At 41.6% G+C, this 23,953-nt stretch overlaps 1 protein-coding gene across 1 annotated transcript in view; it reads right to left on the bottom strand.

Annotated features, from left to right (window-relative positions):
- The window catches only part of nbas (NBAS subunit of NRZ tethering complex), a 189,008-nt gene that overhangs the window by 135,298 nt on the left and 29,757 nt on the right, over positions 1 to 23,953 (bottom strand). Inside the window, exons 19-26 of the mRNA XM_079571869.1 lie at positions 20,945 to 21,023; positions 15,930 to 16,034; positions 14,256 to 14,392; positions 8,296 to 8,382; positions 7,450 to 7,603; positions 3,095 to 3,280; positions 1,382 to 1,555; positions 946 to 1,079 (exon numbers count right to left, since the gene is read on the bottom strand). Of these exons, the coding sequence (XP_079427995.1) occupies positions 946 to 1,079; positions 1,382 to 1,555; positions 3,095 to 3,280; positions 7,450 to 7,603; positions 8,296 to 8,382; positions 14,256 to 14,392; positions 15,930 to 16,034; positions 20,945 to 21,023 (1,056 nt within the window). The remainder of the gene's footprint in view (positions 1 to 945; positions 1,080 to 1,381; positions 1,556 to 3,094; positions 3,281 to 7,449; positions 7,604 to 8,295; positions 8,383 to 14,255; positions 14,393 to 15,929; positions 16,035 to 20,944; positions 21,024 to 23,953) is intronic.

The following is a 23,953-nucleotide window of genomic DNA, read 5'->3' as shown; positions in this document are numbered from 1 at the left end:
CAGAGGATTCTAGGTCGTACCGGAGTGTCCCCCACAGGAGAGCTGACCTTGATGAAACACCTTTCTCTCGATGTGCGCATGAGAAAGAGCTCGTCTCTCAATCAATTCTTGCTTTCTTATTATGCACTCGCCGTCTTCTACCCTCCCTTTTTATTACAATTTCTCCCTGACTCTCTTCATTCCTTCCACAGCCTAATCCTTCGCCTGTTTTTTGTATTCCCCACTTTCTAAGGGTGGATACACATAACATTATTCTGGGCAGATTTGGACCCTAATTAAGCCGTCTTGGGAAAAAAAAAGGAAAAAAGTTGAAACTACAGTCACGGTTTCCTTCCCAGCTCTGAAAAATGTAATACGTTTGGCTTTGGGGTTGGGAACTTTGGAGCTTAGTAAGTCAGAGAGATCACTCCTCGGAGGAAAGTGAAAGTTTGAAGGCATTGCACACACAGCAGCAGCAGCAGAGCCCCGCAGAACAGCTAATCCAAATGGCAAAGAAGAGGAAGCCTGAGCTGGTAATGTGAGAAGACGGGTGGAAATGGAGAAGAGCAGTGATTTGGAAAGAAACATTATATTCTGTTCATAAAGATAGCTGAAATCCATTACATCCAATTTGCTAATACGTTTTCACAGAGCTCTAAGGTAGGCACTGAGGTAACACTTTTCGGTAGCATAATAGCTGAATACAGCAGGAGAACGCTAACAATTCTTTTTATAAAGATATTCAAATTTTGCAAAAACTCACCCAATGCTAAACTTTTGTTAGACATGAATAAGAAAAATAACACATTCCGGAAAGATATGATAGACCTGTGTGTATTGGATGGAATCATGACTTTTGGAAGGTTTTCTTTTTATTTGTATGAAAAAAGAAAAAGTAATTGTACATTTTTGAAACCCATTGCTGTCACTTGTCAGTACCAATATGTTATGTGAGATGCCACTGACCCGTAGCCTCTTTGTGGCAGACACTCCAGGATATCATAGCACAGGCTGAGCTGGTCATCTCTCTCGCAGCTGTAGATGCACTCTAGCGCCACCTCCATCAGCTGGTCCGGGTCGCCTATAATCCTCTGTTGGCACTGGGGAGAGGAGGAGAGGGCAAACTGGTCAAAGAACGAGTTCAGGTCTCCAGGCGTGACTCACTCTGTCATTTGCTGAAACATGAACACTGTCTGGGGCCGCAGCTTTCGCCGCTCTGCCCTTTGACATGGTATATGTTTTGTCAGAGCCAGCAGCCCTGTCCTTGGCTGTGCCCTACGAGGTCATAAACAAAACATTACGACGCGGGGAGCAATGCAATCGGCCCTGGTAAAGCGAAAACGGCCTGACATAGTGCCTTTTCACCTCGCTTGTCTGCCTGTTCAGGTGTTCAAATACGTACGTCAGGCCTGGAGTGCTGGAAGATGATAAGGGGCAGCGTGAGGTCGTGCAGGGACAGGCTGACCAGATATTCCCCTAGCAGAGACTTCGAGGCGCCTTCCGTTTGGCTCTCGCAGCGGTGGAGGAACGGCACCATCCACTGGAAACAATCCTTCACATAGCGCTCCTGATTCGACTGAAGAGGAAAAAAATTAATAATGATGAGCAACTTCAGTCATGCATTATCGCTCCTGCATTGAGAATTAATGAAGTTTCGATTTCGTTTGAGGATTTGGGGTGGATTAAATTTGGAAATGGAAGACCACCTGCAGTAGAACATCAATATAGAAAGAGACGGATATGTAAATGTATATCTACCTGCTATAAGCATATCTCATAACTTCCAAGTACTTAAAGTTCACCAACTTTGTGTTACTGTTCTTACAGAAAACTTAAAGTAGTCTTTAGATCATAACGTGTAATTAGACCTCTCTGACCTGCGGTAACAGCACTAAGAAGGCTGTGCTGCAATTTGCTAGAAAGTACAGGTTCACTCAGGCCCCTGCACCGTTGAGTCAGCGTCTAAGATTCTTAAAGCAAACTTGTCCACCCACACCCACCAACATTTTACTTTGCAGTAATGTGTCTGTGATTATGAAAGAGATGGAAAGCAGGCGCAGAGACGATTTCCTCCAGAAGAGTTTGGTAAACACTCACAAACACGCCGACAGCGCCCAAAGGAGCTCCAGTCAAACAGCATGTGTTAGTGCAGTACTTGCTGCACTAACAGTATTTGCTGGCTGCCTGCCTGTATAGAGAGTGAACTGGCGTCTGTACTCCCAGGCTTAAGCTGGGAGTTATCAGCTTCAATCAAGAGGGCAGTTCATATTGTGTGCTACTCCTGATGGACGTGTGACTATAGCACCTACACGCTGCCTTTCATCTCTTTCTGGAGCTAACAGGTTTAGGCTGATAAGAAGGGTGGGGATGTCAACAGTATTCATCTTAAATATGTTTACCGTGGCTGCTCTAATTATATTTTTGGAAAAAAAAAAAAAAGAAAGAAAGAAAAAAAGATTTATGTTCTTAGAGCAATGGTCCAAGGATAATAAAAGTCATTAATGTTATTTGTCAATAGTCATTATGCAGTCTTACAAACGCAAAGGCCCTGAACCAGATTTTTTTTAGCTAGCAGTGAAATTGGTATTTGTTTTATCCTCCGTCAGTATATTGGTTTGTGAAAACGATGTTCCATTAATTATCAAGTACATCTGTTGTAAGTTTTTTATTGCATAGCTTTGACAGTGACGCTGAAAAGTGACACTGAAAGTTGTGAAAAATCCCTGAGAAGAACTGGGATGTTGGAAATGTGTTACAAAAAGTTATACATTTGGACCACAACTAAAAGTTTAAACCCTCTCTCCCCTTTCATTATTGTAAACAAAAAAAGCTATAGGGCCTTTCAGTCCCATGATATTTTATCTCGTGCATAGGGACTGACTGTAGTTGGACACTCGTGTTGAGATGATCAGACATGTGTAATGGCCAGTGAACTGTGATGTCACACACCTGTCTGCCATCTCTGATCAGGAAGTGAGAGTGTGTCATCATCTTGCCAAAGGATCTAATCATAGTGCATTTGAATCACCCGTCATACAGGGAACATGGGATAATTACAGGTCTGGCGGCTGCTGCTCAGAGGCTGGAGACTGAAGTAAAGTAATCGCACACTTACGTTCTTCATTAGCAGGCGGAGCTTGTCGATGTCGCTGAGCTGCTGGAGATCTTTAAGTGTCAAACTTAATTCACACGATGTCTCATACACCAGTGTTTCCATGGTGACTAGGTCATCACACAGGCGCTCCAACCCCGGGATCTCGCGCTCTTTTCCCAGCCGCACCAGAGACAGAGAGCAGTCCACCTGTCAGACGTTGGGAACAACGGGGAGTAAAAATGGTAAAGATTACACATTTATATTTTGCAATTTTATGTTAAGATCCTGTGATGTTTTCAGGAATGGACGACAACTCTAGCTATTTAGGGAACATCGCGTCCCAGCACAGTCATTCCAAGGACAGCACCAGCTCCATTCTTGCTGACATCTCTTGAGAATAACCGTATTTATGACCTCAGCTAGGAGTATCCAACAATAGAAGGACAGCCAGACTTGAGTGGTCAATACTAGCACAATGTGTCCAACTGTCTGGGTAAATACAGACTGCTGTAGACCTAACTGCTGTCTTTGGTCTGACACGGACACAGTCGAAAGGGAACTGTTGCCTGTCCTCATCTAACGTAGACACGTCATGTTACTGGAGGGTGGGAAGACGCTTGATACCGCTCCAACAACTATGATGACTAACACGATTTCATCTCAGTATTGGCTTTAAAAAAAAAAAGGCAGATAAACATGCTAAATTTACTTTGAGGTATTGAGTATGTTACACACATAAAATGCCAAAGCCAAGGCCCAAATACTGAGGCGATGTACAGTCAGTTGCAAAATAGGTGCTTGGTGCAAAGAAAAAAAATCATTTAAGTCCTTCAAAACCAAATGCTACCTGTCAGTCATTATTAATATCTAATCATTAGGCTGGACATAAAACATGGAGATTTGGGCTCTCTCCAACTCTGATCAATAGGGTTCCAACCAGAAGAGCAAGCGGTCAATACCCGACCACCTATATATGCTGGCAACACGCTCAGCCAATCAATGCCCCGCCACCTGTGGATGCCAGCGGATCGATAGCAGAAGCTACAGCTCCCTATAGTGATGATTGCTTTCTCCTCACCTTTTGGACAAGGGAAAAGCCCAGTGGCAGAGCAGTTAGCGTTAGTCTTGTGCTCGATGGCACGCGCGCTCGGGCTGCAACCTTGTCATCCTTCCTGCTTAGTGAACGTGTTTTTTTCCATTGAATAAATTATAGTGTGCTCTTATTTGCTAATTCTACACACAAACAAAGAAGAGAGAGAGGAAAAAACAACACTTTGAGTCAAGTGCCTGAGCAATTAGTTACAGGCTCTATTGATCTGAAAGTAAGACCAGGCTAAACTAAAGATATTCAGAGTCTGAAGTGTCTTAAAATTAAGGAGTATAACAACAACAACAACATTTCAATCTGTACAAAAACACACAAAGTGGCATGTGACAAACAAATTAGGCCAAAGTGCCAAACATACCAAATCTTTTTAATGTTATGTTTTGAGAGGACGCACAAAACATTATGATAGAAAGATCCTCCTTTGAGGCTTATCTGGTAGAGAGCTCGAGATGAGAAGAGGCCCTAATTGAAATGCCATCTATGTAGCTCTGGGGGAATTACGCTTTTGCCGTGCACTCCGGCTGTCTTCAAAAATGAGCAGTGGACCCTAAAAACACTTGGCCTTCGCTCGCTTGAAATGAAGAAACGAATCGGAAAAGCTTTGCGTCCACTTCTGTTAGACCTTTTCCCGCGAAGACAAAAAGAAAGCGGTGACAACCTTGATCCGTCGATGTGAAAAGCCACTCTAAAACGCTCGGATGCGGTGGGCGGGGAGCGTAGGCAGCCCATCGCGCGTTACATCCCATTACTTCGCTAAACAAGTGCAATCAGCTCTCATTTTTCAGTTACAGTGACAGAAGCGGCGGTTACTCTTCATTACGAGTCCATATGGTAAGTATTTATGTTCAGTGCTGCAGACAGGATCAAAGTGACCTTGACTGATGGGGACTGGCACCATCTCCCGTGCCGCACCAATCCACTTTGTCATTTGTTTACGGTCCAATCATCCAAAAAAGAAGCACAAAGGCAATTAGTTTCTGTCCGGACAGACTGACGGCTAATTCTTCCCAGCATCTGCCCGCTCATAAAAAATTGATAAATCGTAAATGAGACATTCATTCTGATTGTCATATTTTTTATAGCTTACCTTGGACTAGCAAAGTGGTGAAAGTGAAATGCATTAAAGAAGTCGATGATATGAATGAGATGTGATTTTGAATAGGGCTGAGACAAGCCAGAAATTTGATATGACAACTTGAATGTTAGATACAGTATTAACACAGTTTGTATTGTCTTGTATCCTAGATATGTATTCAGTAGTTGGTGGGCATAAAGGGTCTAATTTACGATTTGAAATAGTGTGTGTTACAGTATTAGGGCTGCTGATCCACCTTTGCCAGTGCTAATTGTTTTGCACATGAGCAAACCGAGGAGCACTAGCTTGATAAATGACCCCCTTTGTAGCAAAACATTAGTAAAGGGGTGTCAAACTCATTTTGAGTCGTGGGCCAAAATTCAGCTCCCACGGCCCGCATATAATGATGATGATGATGATACTTTATTGATCTCACAGATGGAGAAATTGCATTCGATGAGAGAGCATCCGGCAGCAGCACCCATTCAGTGCGCACCACTCTTTTTTTTTTTTCTTTGGTGAAAGATCGTTGTGTCGCGGCCGTCATCTTCACTGTTTTGGTCACAGGAGGAGCACTGGTTGATGGGAAATCCATAGACGATGACCACGGCGGTGGAGCTCTTGTGCTTGGCCACGATGTTCTTGGCCACACAGGTGTAGTTGGCCGTGTCGGACAGACGTGCCTGCTTGATGATTAGGTTGTGGTCCACGGTGATGTAGAAGTTCCTGTCCTCGGCCGGGTCGATGATCTCGTTGTCCTACAGCCACTCCACCCGCATGACCTTGGAGGATGGAGAAACTGTGGCTGCCCTCTGTCTCCTCTGATCATCTGAAACGGTGCACCGCCTCCTGGGCTTGTCCGCGTCTCAGAGCGTGGTGTCCTGCACTGGTCAGCTCCACCTCGTCCTTCCTCTTCCTCCTGCACAGCTCCCTCCACAGTCTATCACCATCTCCTCGTTGGTCCCTTTTGTTGTTTCCTGTAGCTCCTCTTGTGACGCCTCCTCCGTGCTGCAGGTGTGGGGGCTCTTGGTGCCTCTTCACTGTTCAGTGTCTCAGAAGATATTTGTAGATCTCAAATGGGTTTAGCTGATAAGCTAGCAGTTTGTTTACCTTCAAAAAGCTGCTTTCTTCAGGACCATTTTGGACTCTCAAAGTAAACAAATCCACCAAACCTCCACAAAAACACGGTAAAGACGTACAAAAGTATCCAGAAAAACAACGTGGTTCGCTGAAAAAGGCAAACAATTCAGCTGCACCAGGAGAGAGGGAGGTCACTTCCTGTTTTCACGTCGCCATGACCATATATAATGTAAACAGGAAAATACTATTGAGAAAATGTTTCCAATAAATAAATAAAAATAATGAGCTGTGATTTGGTCAAAGCCCAAACTTGACTGTAGCCTAATCAAAAACAACGGCTTACACTTGAATTGCACTTTACAAGCCTGTTTCTCAAAGTGCGACATCGTAGTCATTCTCACTCGGCAGTGGAAAGCTGTTATTGACGCCACAGCCGCTTCAATGGGGCAGACTGACCATTTACCACGTAGGATCTTCGCTGTAGACTCGGCCCTTGCGTGACGTGTAGCTCGCGCAGCTCCAAAGCTAACAGTCCGACCCTTGTTAAGTACGAGATTTCTAAAATTCTTCTTACGAAAACCAGCCTGGTTTCTTTAAAGGGACTATACAGAGTTTAAAAATGTTAAAATGATGTATTTTCCTCCCCGTACATGTTCCAGCCATGTCCAAATGTGTAGAATGAGCCCAGACTTATTCACCACAACTGCCTCTAAGATCCTGTACTGTCACTAAAAAAGGTGTTAATTCGGGTCTGAAGTGACATCATGCACAAGCTTAATATAGAAGGTGCAATTACATGTATGACCTGAGGTGGCAGTAGTGAGCATAAAATGGCTAACTTGCATCTAGCCCCTTTAATTGCGACTAACCCAGCGTTATCTCAGGAGGAATATCTAGCTGTAGAAAGTGCTTAAAAACTAGAAACCAGGCGTTATAGTTGTTTTTAACATGTCTAAAGTTCAATGCTTTTCAATGGGAGACAAGCAGCGATATGGAGGTACTACAGCAATGGGCGAGTAATGGCGGCCTAGTGCCAGCGGGCATTGGCGTTACATTGCTCATGTCTTACAAAACTGCTGTACAAAGTTGCGCCCACCAGCAGCTTTCGTTTACCTGTCTGGAGTTGAATTCGATGTCCTTTGCCCGGGTCTGGTACCACTCAGTCAGCAGCTGGATGGACGGAGCAGCTGAGCAGAACCTCAGCTGCTCCGGGGACTCCTCGTACAGGAAGTTGTCGTCGTCGAACACGTGTTGGTCCAAGACAGCTCTGCGCCAAACATCAGGTACAGAACAACGGTGTTAAGTAAAGGGGATGACAGGTTCGTGAGAGAGGAAACAATAGCCAAACATGCAAAAGGTGCCACAGATCATTCATACACATTGGGTTTATGATGTTTTCTGATTTCTTTAAAAAAAATTCTATTTCATCATGAAGCAATCCGATACAACAACAAAAATACAACTGTTTTCATGGCATTGAGAAGTAAAGCTTTCATTTGTTCTGCCCTTGAAACACGGACAAGAACTACTTCAATTGTGCAGCTATTTAGAAAACAAACTAACAGAGAATATGCCGAATATATCCATTTAAAGTGCTCCTGGCAGTGGTGTCCTTCCACTTCCAGTCCAAATAAAATGGGAGAAAATAAACTGTCTCACAATGGCCTCGTCTGGCAATAAAATAAATTCTCAAAATAAAACTGTAAATGAAGCTGAATTTCCCAGAGACTCTGAGCAAATGGCAACAGTTGGCATCTAAACAAGAAGCCATTGTTGCTGTGCTTCTGTGGGGCCTTTTTTTGTTCCAAACATTGTCTTCAGCAAAAACTGTTGTACGCGCCATTTTGGCCAACAACACAACAGCATGTGTTTTCTGGTTAATTGCAGGTAGTCCAATTCATTGTCCTGTCTGTTGGATTTATTATGTCATTATTTATTCATATATTTTGGTATCGTTACCTGCACTCTGCAGCTTCACACCAATCCATCTCTCTATGTCTCTGTTCGTCCCATGGGATCAGTGCCAACTCGCCGTTGTCATCCACACTGGAAAAAAAAGTTCACAATAGTCAGTGCATAAAACAGGAATATTGTAGTTGTAGTAATGCTGGTGCTTAAAGGGATAAAGAACTCCAACTTTAACAACTCGTGTGATTTTCGGCCGTTGCTGCTTTTGTTGTTTTTGCCTCAACGCTTCATAGATCTTACGTTTTCAAAAATTCCTGGCAGCAACTTGGCGAGTTGTTTTCCACAGCAAAAGGCAAACAAACTCAACCCGAGTACATATAAAACAGTAAAGATATTTTTTTACCAGCTTCATAACACCTTCCCACTCACCTACTGTATAACGGCGTCTTATAAATCAGCGCAAAGCCATAAACTACAGCCAGACTCGGAGCTGAGCGAGCAACATATGTGAGATGGAACCAGCAGATTGTAATAGGAAAAAAAGGTGTAAAACAAAAGCACAACAATAAATAAGTCAAAGAGCCTTGTGAGAGTCTGTCTGACTTGTTAAGATGAAGAGAGAGAAAAAAAAAAAAAAGCTATTATTGTACAAGTCTGCTCTAGCTCAGCTTCTTTCTAGCCTCCTTGAGTGTGACAGGTATTGAAGTTGATAAATAGGAAACACAGAAGACAAATAACGGTAACCTCGCATGTCAAGATGTGTCCGGGCTTTTGAAAATCTAACGCACAAATGGACAGCACCAAACAAAACGCCTCATTTTTATTTTATTTTGAAGATTAATGCACTTCCCCTTTTTTTAATCGGTTTGTAGACAGCACGAAGTGGGGCTGTAAAAACTCCAGGAGCTATCACCGGCTACAAATCATCTATACATTTTGTTGTAGTTAAAGGCTGAGTGCACAGTCAAAGATAGGAGGAAGCTGGAGTTACTTTTACGGCATCTATAAATTGCATCCAATCACAATATGCGTAACTGTCCGAGTCGCTCATGTGATTTATGCGGTTGTGAGAAAAACGAAAGGATTTTACCAACTCTCCGAACCAAGCCCATCCATTAAGAGAGGGATTTCAATGGGACAATGACAAAGATTGAAGAGTCCAGTGCTTTTTTTTTAAGTCAGGCAATGACAAATATGGAAGTCTTTACCATCAAGTTTTGTTTTTCTCAGTATTGCCATTCATCAAGGAGTTTGCAAATGCAGGCTGTGTCCAGGAAGTTATAAGAAGAAAGAGGTCAGATTGTTTTTTGGCTGAAGCATAACGGGTCTAAATTACAAGGTTAATTTGAGGCTAATACAAAATAAATCTTAACCGCTTACCCCCCACCTTAACCAAGCGCATGTTCTCCAGTTCAGCTTTACCCAAATCTAAAAGCTTCTCAACTGGAGCCAATAGGGGAGTGCAACACCTCATTTGAAAGCGAAGCGACCTACAAAACTGAGCTAAACGGTTGTTGACATCACTTTTTAAAAGGTTATTTTTTTTACACATTTGTCGCATTTTTTTGTTACTTTTTTGTCACAATTTTGTCACTTTATTGTTACATTGTTGTCACTTTTTTGTCATATTTTTCCTCACTTTTTAGTCAAATTTTTGTCACTTTTTTGTCACAATTTTGTGACTTTTTTGTCACATTATTGTCACTTTTTCATCACTTTTTCATCACTTTTCATAATTTTTTTGGTCACTTTTTCATCACTTTTTCATCACTTTTTCGTCATATTTTTTCACTTTTTCGTCACAATTTTGTCACTTTTTCATCACTTTTTCATCACTTTATCATCACTTTATCATCACTTTTCATCATTTTTTTTGTCACTTTTTCATCACTTTTTCATCACTTTTTCGTCACTTTTTTGTCACTTTTTTGTCACTTTTTTGTCACTTTTTCATCACTTTTTCATCACTTTTTTGTCACTTTTTCATCACATTTTTGTCACTTTTTCAACACAATATTGTCACTTTTTCATCACATTTTTGTCCATTTCTTTAAAGCAAATTTGTCACATTTTTGTTTTGCTATTTAGATGCTTGTTTTTCAAGAACTTTTAGATTTGGGTAAAGCCAAACTGGAGAAAATGTTTTGTGTTCAGTAAGGGATTAAGAGGTTAATGGAGACAGATTATTTTGAAATATGCTTTATCAAAAGTATCAGTTTTCCTTGACTGACCAGACACATTGACAGCCACCAGCCATTAGTCATGATTTTTCAAATTTGTTGTCCATTTTGTCTTGTTTTGACACAATTTGCTACCAACTAAATGGAGCATACTGTGGTGACATGCTTCAGTAAAATATCACATGAATTCTGTTCTTGCAATTGTAATTTTTTGCTTCCCAAGTAAGTATGAAACATCTGTGGAACCACTGTCAGCTTTGTGAGATGGGCTCTGGCAGGAGCTCGCTGCTAGAATAAGTCGAGGAGCCCTTTCCATCGTATCAATTTTAAACGTCCATAGGTTTGAGAAAGCACACGTTGTTGGTGGTTGGTCTTCGAGTGAAAAGTAGGTTCACTAATCTACTCGACAGAACTAAAGTCGCACAACAAACTTATCTGTCACATTAGTTTTACTTCCGCCAGCCTAATCCTTTAAAGCTTTCAATAACCGCTTTCGCCCATGCATCTGTAAGTCGCCTTGAAGAAAGTATTGATCAATATTACAAGGCGAAAGTTTTCCCGATGCACTGAGGCAAGATTGGGGTGTATTCTGTAACAGATGGTGGTGCAGTGGAGTGGAGGGAGCGGTGTTGGAGCCGTGGTCGGAGCTGGGGAAAATAGGAAAGTGCCCCACAGCAGTAGCTGCTCTGTGATGGATGCTCACTGCAGCGCCGCAGTCGCCTGACCTCCATACAAACTCAAGACACGGCTAATAAAAGGCAGCGCTGGTGGAAAGTGTGGGGGGGGGGGATAGGTGGGCACGTTCATAATTATTTCTTTACTCTATTTATGCTCGTGACTTCAGGGGTCCCATACTGTACCTTCCTGTACTTTTTTTTTGTACATGCGACAGCAGATTTGGATACATGAAAGGGGAAACAGGAGAGTATGAGAGGAAAGTGTGTCGATGTGCAGACAAAGAAAGGAGTAGGTGTACGAAATTAATCTCAATCAAATCATAATCAAAAGTTGCCATCTTTTAAAGCAATATCCTTTTGAAACCAACCAAATGTCCCATTTTCGAGAGGGGCCCTTGTATTTACAACCTGCCGACTTTACAAAAGAAGTTCTGAAATTATTTCCGTCTTCAGTCACTTACACCTGTTTAAAATATGCAGAGTTCACCATTTGAAAATAAATGACAAATCAGGTCTATACTCTTGCTAATAGGAGCCGCCACTACTTAACAATCAGCTCCTTGTATTAACACTTTTGCAAATAGAACTTAGCCTGACCAAACTGACAAGTGACTACACACACTGTTCAATATCTGAGTAGTTCTCGAGTCACAACAAAAGAAAGACAAATATGGCAATCTCCAACAAAGTCCCTCAACGGTAAACACGGTGGGATACAGCAGAGGTTCCCACACTGTACCAATTACTCAAAGTAACACATTTTGTCCAAGAGTAAAACCACAATACTTTCTTGTAAAAAACTAAAAGAGCATAACTCCCAGAACTACCACAGCATTGATCAGGAAAACCCATAGAACAAAAGGTGCAGCAGTTTGCAGCAAGGAGGCCCCGGGTTCGATTCCCACCTGGACGAGGCCTTTCTGTGTGGACTTTGCATGTTCTGTGTAGGAGTCCTCTGGGTTCTCAGGTTTTCTCTACCACTAAAAACATGTACAGTAGGTTCCCCTCTGGGACCGGGACTCCCCTTGTAATGAGTTTTCAAGTCTCAGTGGGACATTCAAGATTAAATCAATCAATCACTTCTTTAAATGTAATGCCACATTGCAGATTATTCCAAGCTAAACGTTGCAACATCATAAGAATAAGTAACTAAACAAATGTAAACAAACATGATAGCGATACAAACAAGCTCCTAATGATGAGCCAGACACTGACAAAGCTACTTCTCTTGTAGTGGATCATCAAAATAAAGCATTTGGAAGAGAACCAAATGTATAAATAACTTGTTTTTGGCTAAGACAGGCCTGAGGAGAGGCGAGCCGCTCTCATCAAACACCAATGTTTATTATGGACTTTTCACCAATGAAGTCACTCAGTTAAATAAAAGCTTGTATTTTATGCCACTTATTGGGTTAATGTTACTTAACAGGGCTTTAATGGATTAAACATTACACTATCACCTTCAGAGTTGTCTGTCCTCAGAGTCAGGTCTGTTCTGTCACACTTTATTCTGCCCTTTTCTTGGTTTTCCCAAAAGCTCTGACATTTCAAGACCACAATGCATTAGAAGCTGTTGCGCACAAAACGTTTCTACATATCACTCCCTAGAAGTCATGTTTTCTGCAGTTGGGAAGTCATTGTGTAGTTATTTAATAATTTCCATTTCACCAGTGGCCTAAGCCTTTTTCAGCTGCTATGGGCCTAAAGACTCTGGGCCAGATCTTGTGGTTCATAGCGCAGGCTGTAGAGAAGACGAGTGCGCAGACGGGTGGCGCTCTTTGCAATCTTCAGTGTCACCTGGTGCAAAAAGTGGGCAGGACAAGAGGGGGGACAGACTCGCATTGCGATGTTGTGGTGCCGCCCCCTCCCCATGCTTTTCCCAGACCTGCGGAAGGCGGTGGTTTGCGAGGGGGGATTCTCCTGTACACGCGTAACATGCGTGATGCAGCGCGCAATGTTTAAAAAAGATTAAAGAAATAAAACTGTCCCTCCGCTGCTGCAGCCACTCGCTGCAGATCCAAGATGAGCGGGCGGGACAGAGAGGCAGCAGCCTCGCGTTGGACACCGTTCGAATGCGCAAAGTCACAAAATGTACAGGATTTAATTGATCAGAAACTGTCATATCGGCTGCGGAGGAGTTGCAGAGTTATGCAGTAGTTGCAAGAAAACTGTAGTGTATTGGAACATTTGAGCTACAGATGCAGGATTCTTGGAGCGGCTGAATTGGAAAAAAAAAGTTGCTATGCGCTCTGTATAATCCGCTTCTTTCTTTTGGACTGAGCTGTGGCTACACAAGGAGCATCATCAGGAGGTAAAGACTGACACACGATGGAAATGTCTCCTTAAAACGCAGATTAGACCTGGTGTTGTGGCACTTGAAGGCCTGTGTGGTTTATTTATGTAAAACGGTTGTTGTTTTGGTGTTAGGGGTGTGCATGTTGATCTACTGTATCAAAGTGAGCCCGTGCGTAACCTACGCTCAAACAGCCTTTTCAAGGCAATTTCGCTTTTGTTTTTAATTTGACGTCGATTCTAAGGAAGAAGACAAGGCAGCGCAATGTAAAGAGGAAGATAATGTGAAGGTTACCACAGAAGAGCGGCTCCAAGTGCTGCTTGTTATGAACCACGCCTCAGTCGGCCTCTTTTTCTTAAATAACGCCCTCTCCCTAGTGGCGCAGCCTTGATCGCAAAACCTGCGCCCCATGCAAGATCACGCGTGTACCACGCTGCGTCTAGAGTTGCGCACAGACTGCGCCAGTCACAAGATCTGGCCCAGAGATTTGTTTTGTCATTCAATTGAGTGAGCCTATGCCATATTGTTTTTACCATATGTTTTAGGCTGAAATAGGTAAATCTCAAGTCAGATGGAAGTGATTTTGTGCTTATATCATGGCTTCTTGCCATTATTACATTTTCTAATAATAACAACACGTATTGTGCAGCCCTAATGTACTACAGTATTTATTGATTGACCAATACAAACGTTAAACAAGATTAGACTTGCACTTAATACAAACACACAGTGCACCGAGATTTCCATAAATCAATACTGTACTTCAAGAGACATTCATTCTATTGAAAGAATAGGAATCCCACGCTTTATTGAATGCTTTTCAGCGGTGAAAACAACATGTTTAAGGTGCATCAGACTCACGTGGCTTCAGGCAGCAGGATGATGTACTCATGCGGAGATGTAGTTTCAGGGAAGTTACAGAGGACAGCGAGGCGGTGCTGGAGAAGCTCTGCTCCGTGGTACGTGAAGAGAATATCTAAGGCCTGCACATTACTCTCCTGTGGGAAGATGAACCGATACTTTGAGCTAAAAAAAAATCTACACAGCTATTATTTATTAACATTGAAAGTTAAAACAGCACTAAAGTTTGAAGAGACGGTTTGACATAACATACGATTTAAAAAAAAAGGTACCTATGGGACATAATCATTTACTACTACCAGACCTTTTAAGAACCGTTTTAGTCAATAGATCGCCCTTTTCCACATCTGCAGGGCACTCGAAGAGCAGTGCACTGACACTGCAAGCAGGGCGAGTTAAGGGGAAGTCTCAGGATTTTTGACATAGGGCCTCATTTCCTAGTTATCCAGAATGTTGTTGATGTCTGGAGATATTTTTCTATTCATGCAGTCTTTATATTTGAAGAGTTTAGTGGTGCTAGGCTAGTGCTAGGCTAGCGCGTGTCTATGGTAACTAGTAGCCTGCATTAAAACCTCTTCAAAATCATGGGGCAGTCCTCCAAACGTTGCCATATCCAATTTGTAGAAAGCTCCTTTGTGAATTCCATGTGTAGTAATGCCGGCCGCAGGTAAACAAACTACGGGCGGCACGGTAGCGCAGCGGTTAGTGCTCTCGCTTCACAGCTAGAAGGTCCGGGTTCGATTCCCACCTGGACGGAGCCTTTCTGTGTGGAGTTTGCATGTTCTCCCCGTGTCTGCGTAGGTTTCCTCCGGGTACTCCGGTTTCCCCTACCACTAAAAACATGCACAATAGGCCAGGATGAATCATGTGTGTGAGTGAATGTATGGTGGTGGTCAGAGGGTCCGTTGGCGCAGACGTAGTCGCGAAAGCGCCTCTGACAGTCTCCCCCAGGGGAAACTGAAGCTACAAACGTAGTTTACCACCACCGAGTGTGGAGTGAATGTACAATTGTCTCATGTAAAGCGCTTTGTGACCATGTCTGTGAAAGGCGCTATATAAATAAAGATCTTCTTCTTCTTCTTCTACTATAGATCTATTCTGGTAACCAACAGATCACTCCGCTCCTGCGTACCTTACAACCAGGAAGCTGATGCTGCTCAGATATAAGTTATTTTAAATGAAAAATGGTTATAATTTAAAAAAAAATATTCAGTCAACACAGACATTTATATGGTTAGTCTGGTGTTATAAGTGATTTGCCTCAGGTGCACTGTGCTTGGGGTCAGACTGTTTTCAATGCAGGCTACTAGTTACCATAGACATGCACTAGCCTAGCACTACTAAAGTCCTTTTAAATAGGAAATATATAGACACATTTCTACAGGCCTCTTGTTGCAGCAGGCCATGTTATATTCTTAACCTTTCTACACAACTTCCATATATTTTAAAACTGTTTTTACATTTTTCAGAATGGGCAGTGGATGAATAATGCAGAAGATTAGCTTTTATGTGACTAATGCATAATTAAAATTATTTTTATCCTGGAAGTGTAAAACGCTAAATGTGGAAATCACAATGATAAAAACACAGTAACATCAAAGTTATGCTGTTTTAATACATTTCTCTGAACTGTTCAAAGCAAATTATAATCAAGATAAGGGCGGTTAAGTTTACCCGGGCATAGTCTCTTGCCGACACCACGATATTTTGACTTCTGAACTTCTTGAAGAACTCCGCGTCGTACTTCTGCTCTGCTGCGTGGGGCCCACCGAGGATCTCCTACAGCAGGAACAGGAAAGTGACGAGTTCATGAAAGGAAATTTGTAAAGGGCACAAAGCAATCCCTTCCAAGAAAATCCTGTGACAGTTCAGAAAGTCAAACTAAAAGATGAGAGAAAAAGAGTGAGCATTAGCTGCGACTGCAAATGTATCAAGAGGGGTAAAGTCAACAGAGGTGCTATTTAACTTTCTTGGATGTGGTGTGTGCCAAAGTCTGAATGCCGTCTTGCTCTTTTGCCTTAGAGGGATTTATGTACGCTGTGAAAGAAGAAAAAAAAACGTGAACAAATTCTCTGTCCCTCAAAGTGTGTGTCTGGGCATCTTTATGTGTCTGGGGTAGACCGAGTGCAGGACTATGTGTCTCCCTCTGATAGATGCTGCTTTGAATGGGCCATACGCAAGAAATCGCCGAGCCCACAGTCCGGATGATAAAAACCTTAATATCATATTCATAGACAGCTGGAGAAAATGGATTGGGGCGAGAGGAGACTTGACGAGCGCTGCAGTTACCATGACAATGTCCGAATAGAGAAGGGAACGTCATTCTGGGTGAGTCTGAATATCTAGCAGCTTTTCAAAATCTCATCTTTCCACTCTGGCGAAGGGAGACGTAAGGTCCTCGGCTGTCAGTGATTTATTATGGATGGGTGTTAACATGCGGGGAATATGAAATGCAATGGTAAAAGTTGCACTCGCCGCGTGAATCAATCAGTTCAGCCGAGGCGCTTATGCAATACGGACAGGGACGTTTTCTGCTTTGTAGCCTCATGCAAGATGCTTTGATGGGGTTGTCCTGAAGAGATTTACAATCACACATTAAAGATACAAAGTGGTAATCATCAAGACTTATGTGCCAATAAATGTGATTTACAAACTTTGTAGTAAATATTCTTAATCTATACTTAATTGTCACTACGCTAGATGCACAGATGTTTTTACGTCCCCAATAGCATTTACAGATTAAATTTGTTTTGTCCATTTGCTCCCATTGGTTCTTAGTTTGGTCTTAAAGGTGCATTATGCAACTTTTTATGCGAACAAGAAGTTGATATTTGTGCGTATTTGACCTTGTAGTGACCCAGCGGCTGTATGAGTGGTCAGCATGGCGCCTTTACTTTAGATCACGGTGGTTTCAGCAACGCTCCAGGATCAATTGAGATGTAGGCTTTCTGGTGAGCAGAGAAAACCTTCCCAACAATTGATCCTGTAGCGTCCAGGAGACCACTGTGATGGAAAGTAAAGGCGCCATGCTGACCACTCATACAGACGCAGGTCATTTAAAAAAAAAAAAAATTCAAATAAAAAGTTGCAAAGTGAACCTTTCAAAATAGACTTAAAACATTATGTGTGTACCTCAGCACTGTTATTTTAAATGTTATGATTTGAAATGATGTGTCTATAAGAATTCTATAGTTGCAATGAAATAGAGGCGCTAGAGCTGGTGAAGACTTTCACTACGCCGTGGTTTACAGCTTCAGCACGACGTGATAAACACACTTAGACACCTCAGAAACAATATAATGTTGGATTATATTGGTAATAACACCTTAGGAGCACAGGCTTTGACGTCCGCGCGGTAATATCTTCAGAATTCGTTAGGAGTGAAGATATCACTGCGCGGGCGTCAAAGTGCTCCTAAGGTGTTATTACTACAATACAGGTCCCATTTTTATCCGCTTAGAAAATCAACGTGTTTCATTTTCTGTGACAATACTTGGATCGTGTAACTACTCATGTAATCGTATTTAAATAGAAAAAAATGTGGAAGAGCTTGGTCGCTTCTAACTTCTCCCCGGTTTGGCCCAATAGAGGAGAGGAGGAGAGGCTAAGCGCTAACAACATCGCTGGTCTTTTTGCGTGACTGAGACAAAGACCAGACAGGTACGCATCAACTCATCTAAGCTCAGGTAAGAACATATCTCAGTATGGAAAAACTGTGAACTATTCCTTTAATAATGTGTAGGGCAGTTTTGGGTTTTAACAATGACAGAACGAAGTGCTGAACATTTTTACCCGAATATTACTCAAAATTGCGTTATGGAGTGAATTCAGTGAACGTATGGTTATTACCATTAACGTGCTGCATTTATGATTTAAAAGTGAAGGGCAGGCACAATAAGCTTTAGCTTCTGCCTGCGCCTGGTCATTTGTTGTGTTCATTGTTTGACTTGTATGTTTTGAATGTTTTGAATCATTTGTAAATGACCAAACCGGAATAAACCGAAACCGAGTGAAATACTACTCCAGGGATGTATTTGACAACGGAATATTATAACATGATTTAAAGCTGCGTATGTAAAATGCATATGTCCACTTTGAACTCAATTTAAATACAGGTATAAACTACTGGATGATCGTAGATGAGGTTACACAGCCTTCTTTTTCTTGGAGCCCCCTGGTGGCCTGCAGGGCACTGTGCAAAGGCTCTGTCTGGCGGAAAACAACTCTGAATATGGACCATTAGCAAAAACTCATCCATCTCTCAAACGGCTCATGACCAAACTATTTCCTCATTTATATGACCAATTTCTTGTTAATAAATGCTTTCATTGTTTAATATTTCATAGCAGATCAGTGGTGTTAAGAGAGTATCGCTAGAAAGAAAGTGGAAAATGTCTTTGGGAGCTGAGGGGATGATTAAATATTTAAGGAGAGCGAATTTCACGGCAAATGGAATGAACAACAACAACTTAATGGCATTTAAATTACATTCTTTGTTAGAAAGGCTCACGCAGAATTTCACAAGCTTTCATACAGATACATTTCCATTTTTTTTTCATAGACTAAAAACAAGCACTTCTGTTAATGCAAGGATTATGGATGCTTGGTTTAACTACAGTCTCCATCGCTTTGCTTATAGCTTTCTCTCATGTTTTAATTTGTATGGAAAAAGCTGTGGACTTGAAAAGATTTATATTGATCAGGCACACTTGATAGGTGAGGTGAATACATAAAGATACCTCAGCATCAACCATCAATTTTGAACATTTTGTTTTCAATGTTGACAACTTCAAAGCAGCGCATCATTTGCAAAGATTACATTTCCCTCCTCCTGTGCTCAAAGTGGGCCTAGACAAGGGCGGTTGTAAAATAAACTGAAGCGCTTTTTAAGGAGAGCTCGGGCATGTAGTAATTCCTAAATTATCTTGGCTAGGTTGTAAATGAAATATGTCTGTCTTTTTGCTCTTGTAAAGCTGTGGTGTTGATCTATAGGTGCATATACAGTAGGTGAACACGGTGGTTATGTGAAGTCTATAGAGTAGTGTGCACAGTATCGGGTGTGAACTCTGCTATAATTGCTGACGATATCAATCTTGCTTGTGATCGAAAGGTGTTGGTGTAGCTTGGCTGTGTACAGAGGTGCAAATCAGGCAGGTGTAAGATCTGAGGGCTACAGAAGGAGTTTCAGTTCAAAAAACTAAATTAATACTTTCATTTCAATTTCATTACCAGTATTAAATATTTACTGAATGATTATTTTAGAACAAGTTTTAGTTTTATCCTGGTTTAATAAAGGTCAAATAAAATAAAATAAATACATTTAACAAAGATTCCAGGCATACTTTTTGTGTGATGTGTGTCCCAGGATATGAGGTCAACATGTTCAAATCAAACATTGGTTTTACGGATCACAATCTTAATGCTGATGTCTGTGTAAGCTCTTAGTCATACAGGTGTTGTCAATCTTCATTGAAGCTTCTTGAGTAGGGCTGGGAAATATGGACCAAAAGTCATATCCCGATATATTTAGGTTGAATACCGATATACGATATATATATATCCCCGATATTTCTTCCGCAAAGTGAGAGGCAAGGAAAGGTAAGGCAACTTTATTTATATCGCGCATTTCGTACACAAGGCAACTCAATGCACCTGAAATGAAATGTTAAGTCAAAGCCAAATACGAGTAGTTTCATTGAAAACTCACAATAAAATGTAAACTTAAACACTGTATAACAAAGCTAAGGTGCACATTTAAATAAATAAATAGCTTAAATAAAAATAGCCTACATAATAAGTATTACAGTGCAAATTTTAAGTGAATGTTGATATATGCGATCACCCAGCCCTATTCTTGAGTCATCGTGAGGCTCTTAAGGCTTTGTCAGCCTTTTGGATGAGAGGCGAAACGCTTGACACTTCAACTACCAAGTACAGAAGATGACTCAAGAACCTTCATTGAAAATCTGAATGCTGATTTATTCTCAGTGACATTTTAAATGATGTAAAAGTTGATTTAGTGGGCATTTACTGAATTGGTTCTCAAGATGATTATCGAATCAGAAAGTAAAATGAGCTCCACAGTAGGGTTGCCAAGTCCTCTTGCTAAAATCAGCTTCAAATGAAGATAAAGGGACCCTCTCCTACTTCCACAATCCCAGCACCTGTCCTCGATCAAGTCCGACTGAGTGCTTGTTCAAGCCTCCAGCAGGTTCTTTCATATAATGAACCTTGTGCCTTCGTTTTTTTTTTGCTTAAAGCAATCCAAGTCCAGTTGTAGTGCCCTTTTAAACCACAAAGAGTGCATACTACAGCCATTACTTTTAAGTGCATGTAAACATTGAGAAGAAATAATGTTTGGATATTAGTATAATAAAACGCATGGGACAAAGCAACAAATACAGACCTTTGAGTGCACTACAGCACCAAAAACCCGGTTCACTCGGAGACACCCACTTGCTGTTAACTGGTAATTCCGGCTAATGTTCGATGTAACATAATGTGAACTCCGACAGTGTAGGCAGAACTGTAGCCAAAACCTAATGAGCCTAAAAGCACTTTACTTTTACAGGCAAAGCAGCGAGAATCCTTAAACGCCCAAAATGCTAAACAGACAGCTAAACACAACAACTAGCTTAATGTGCAATGTTAAATCGCTTCTTTATTCCATGTGCTCTGACAGTCGTTACCTCGTATGTGGCGAGCCGATCCAGGTAGCAGAGTAATTTCAGGCGGCTCCGGCACAGCTCCTTCTGCTCCAAGGTCAACCTAACACAAAGAAAAATAATCACATGACCACTTCTGGAAGCCAAATTGGACTTTTGTCGATACGCGGCATGAATACACAGTGCCAGCTCTAAATTAAGTGCAAACTGACTGCACAGATGCCCATGGGGACCAACAGTATATAACAATAGCTGAGCCAGGTGACAACAAAGCACACAGCGGCCGCCTAATCATTTTCTATGGACCACAAATCAACTCCTTATGACCACACGGGCCCTTCAGGTGTTATGTATGGGACGTTGGCCGTCAATGAGCTGAGCGACCGCCCTCGAGAATCCAAACCATTTTCAAAGTCATTTCATCATGGTCGTAAATACGCTGCAATACAGAGGTGCGGCCAGCAGTTCAATTCTTCATCTTCTCCCCACACACACATACCAAGTCTCTTTTAAACCATATAAACAATAGTATAGCATAGTACATTTAGATGAAGAATAAACAGGTAAGTTAAATCTAAGTGCTCTTGTAGTACAAAGACATGGTCAACAATTAAATTCCTGTATACAGTCAGCATGGAATGTACATAATATACACCTTTTTTATGAAACAGAAAACAGCCTTAACCTACAATTAAATGTAACAAGAGAGATTTGTGGAGTCAAGCCAATTACTTTTACCTCTTACCCCCCGCGTTAACCGAGCGCATTTTCTCCATTTCGGCTTTACCCACCTCTAAAAGCTTCTCGACTGGAGAGCAAAAGTGTAACTCCTCATTTGAAAGTTAAGACCTACAAAAGTGATTGCAACTTTTTTGAAGCGTTTTTGTCATGTTATTGTGTCACTTTCTTGTTGTGTTTTTGTTGCTTTTTTGTTGCTTTTTTGTTGCTTTTTTGTCACGTTTTTGCCACACTTTTTTTCACTTGTTTTTTTCTTTTCAGACTTTGGGTGAAGCCAAACTGGAAAAAATGTTCAGGTGGGAGTTAAAGAGACAAGATGCAAGTTGGTAATTTTATACTCACTACTGCCACCTGAGGTCTTACACGTAACTGCAGCTTCTATATCAAGCTCGTGCATGATGGCACTTCAGACTAAAAGTAACAACTTTATGAGTGACAGTGCAGGATTTTAGAGGAAGTTGTGGTGAACAGGTCTGGGCTCATTCTACACATTAGGACATGGCTAGAACATGTAGGGAGATGAAAACACTTAGTTTTAACATTTTTAAACTCCTTATAATCCCTTTAAGGGTCTAACCCATTCTAAAAGTATGTATTAAAAAGCTTTTTTCCCCCAAATATAGATGCAGTTGAAATAGGAAACAATTTTAGGAGCACTAGCACCTGCATTCATAATAACAAGCCAGAATCAATAGAGGTGGCAATAGAAATAATTGCGCAGCAGTTTCCACAGAAAAACAACTTCTGTAGTAAATTAAACTTTTAATTTATTTCATTTCATGTCTTTGTTTATCAAGACAGTTGTTAGTACCAGACTCACTTTTTCAAGCTAATTTCCATCTGTGGTCCTTGAGGGAAAGTGTAGAAGGCCATAGAGCAATAAACAGAGCATATTATTATCATCCAGCACTGATTCATACCATTCAGAAATTTTCCCTTTCTTTAATTGCTATAATTTGAGTGAAAACTAGTAAAAACCTAAAGGGAGGTTTCATTCATTTAGAGACACCTTTTTAACCCTGAGATGAGCTGGAGTGCCAGGAGCTTCCTCCGAACAGGTCCAGGATCAACCGCAGCGCAGCACCTGGGGAGATGACCTCTGGACTGTTGTCTTAATCCCTAATCCCTCATTACAGAGCGCACTACCGGGCCTTATCGGGACTCCTCTACGCAGACTAACCAGAGATTAACACTGGCTCAACCCACTCACAGGCACATCAAAGAGCGCGGGCTTAGCACTGGCACTGCTCGTAATTATTGCTTTGCTGTGCCTCTCTCCAAAGCCAAGTAAGAGAAGCGGGGAAAGAGGAGGGAAAGAGGAGGAGAGGGGAAGATAAGAAGCTGCTACGCGAGCGCTTTCTGCACGCGCCTGGTGTCCACTTGGGGTTTGTGTGATGGCTTAATCATGCACTTTTAAAATAAACAAAATGGTTGGCAAAAATGTCCAAAAGGAAAAGTAGAAGTTGCTCTCATGGCATGTGGGTTTGAATCTTTGAATTGTATTTATTTATTCCTGGCACGGTGCAAGGAGTTTGTATGGATGAAATAATCATTCAAAGTCAGACCCAAAATGTCATTTGTCTTAATCACCTGAGTTCTGGAACAAATGTTTAAAGTTGAACATCATGGGCAAAATCCTCCATATTTCCTAAGAGCAGCTGGCACCGTACGTATATTTACACAAGCAAAACCGGTGTAAAAGAGTAAACGAGAGCGGCGGAAACAACTCGATCATCTGCTGCGTCTCTATTGTTGAATATAGCTTACATACTGAAGTGTAAAAATACTTTTATACAAACAATAGCCCCAGTGATTAACAGATTGTCTGCTTATTACTACGGCCACCAGTCCCAGAAATCTTCAATCTCGAGCTCTAGACATTTTTTTGTGGAGAATTCACAGCAACTGACGAGTGGCCATTTTATCTCAATTCAATAAATTCAACAGATCGTGCTTTACAGGTTGACCTGGACCTGATAAAACAACAATCTTCAGGTGAATGGTCGCGCAACGTTCAAATCTGTTCCGCGTCCGCTCCTTAAATATCAAATCTCACGGCTGAATTCCACAAAGATTAGCGTTGACAGTGGGAACTCCTACACATACAAATGTCCCAATGACGAACAGAGATGAGAGCAATGGAGGCCAAGGCTTTTATACGTTTTACCCAATGAATACTGACCCACAATGGACATTTGCAAAGGACGGCAAGAGGTGTGTTGACATTGAGAGTGAGCAGTGAATATACTGTTCATTCAGGTGTTGTGTATAGACATTCAAGCAAATTGTATGCAG

This window comes from Gobius niger (assembly GCF_951799975.1).
Source record: "Gobius niger genome assembly, chromosome: 15".
Lineage (NCBI taxonomy): Eukaryota > Metazoa > Chordata > Actinopteri > Gobiiformes > Gobiidae > Gobius > Gobius niger.
The sequence above is the reverse complement of the archived record's forward strand: the minus strand, read 5'-3'. Positions and strand labels throughout refer to the sequence as shown.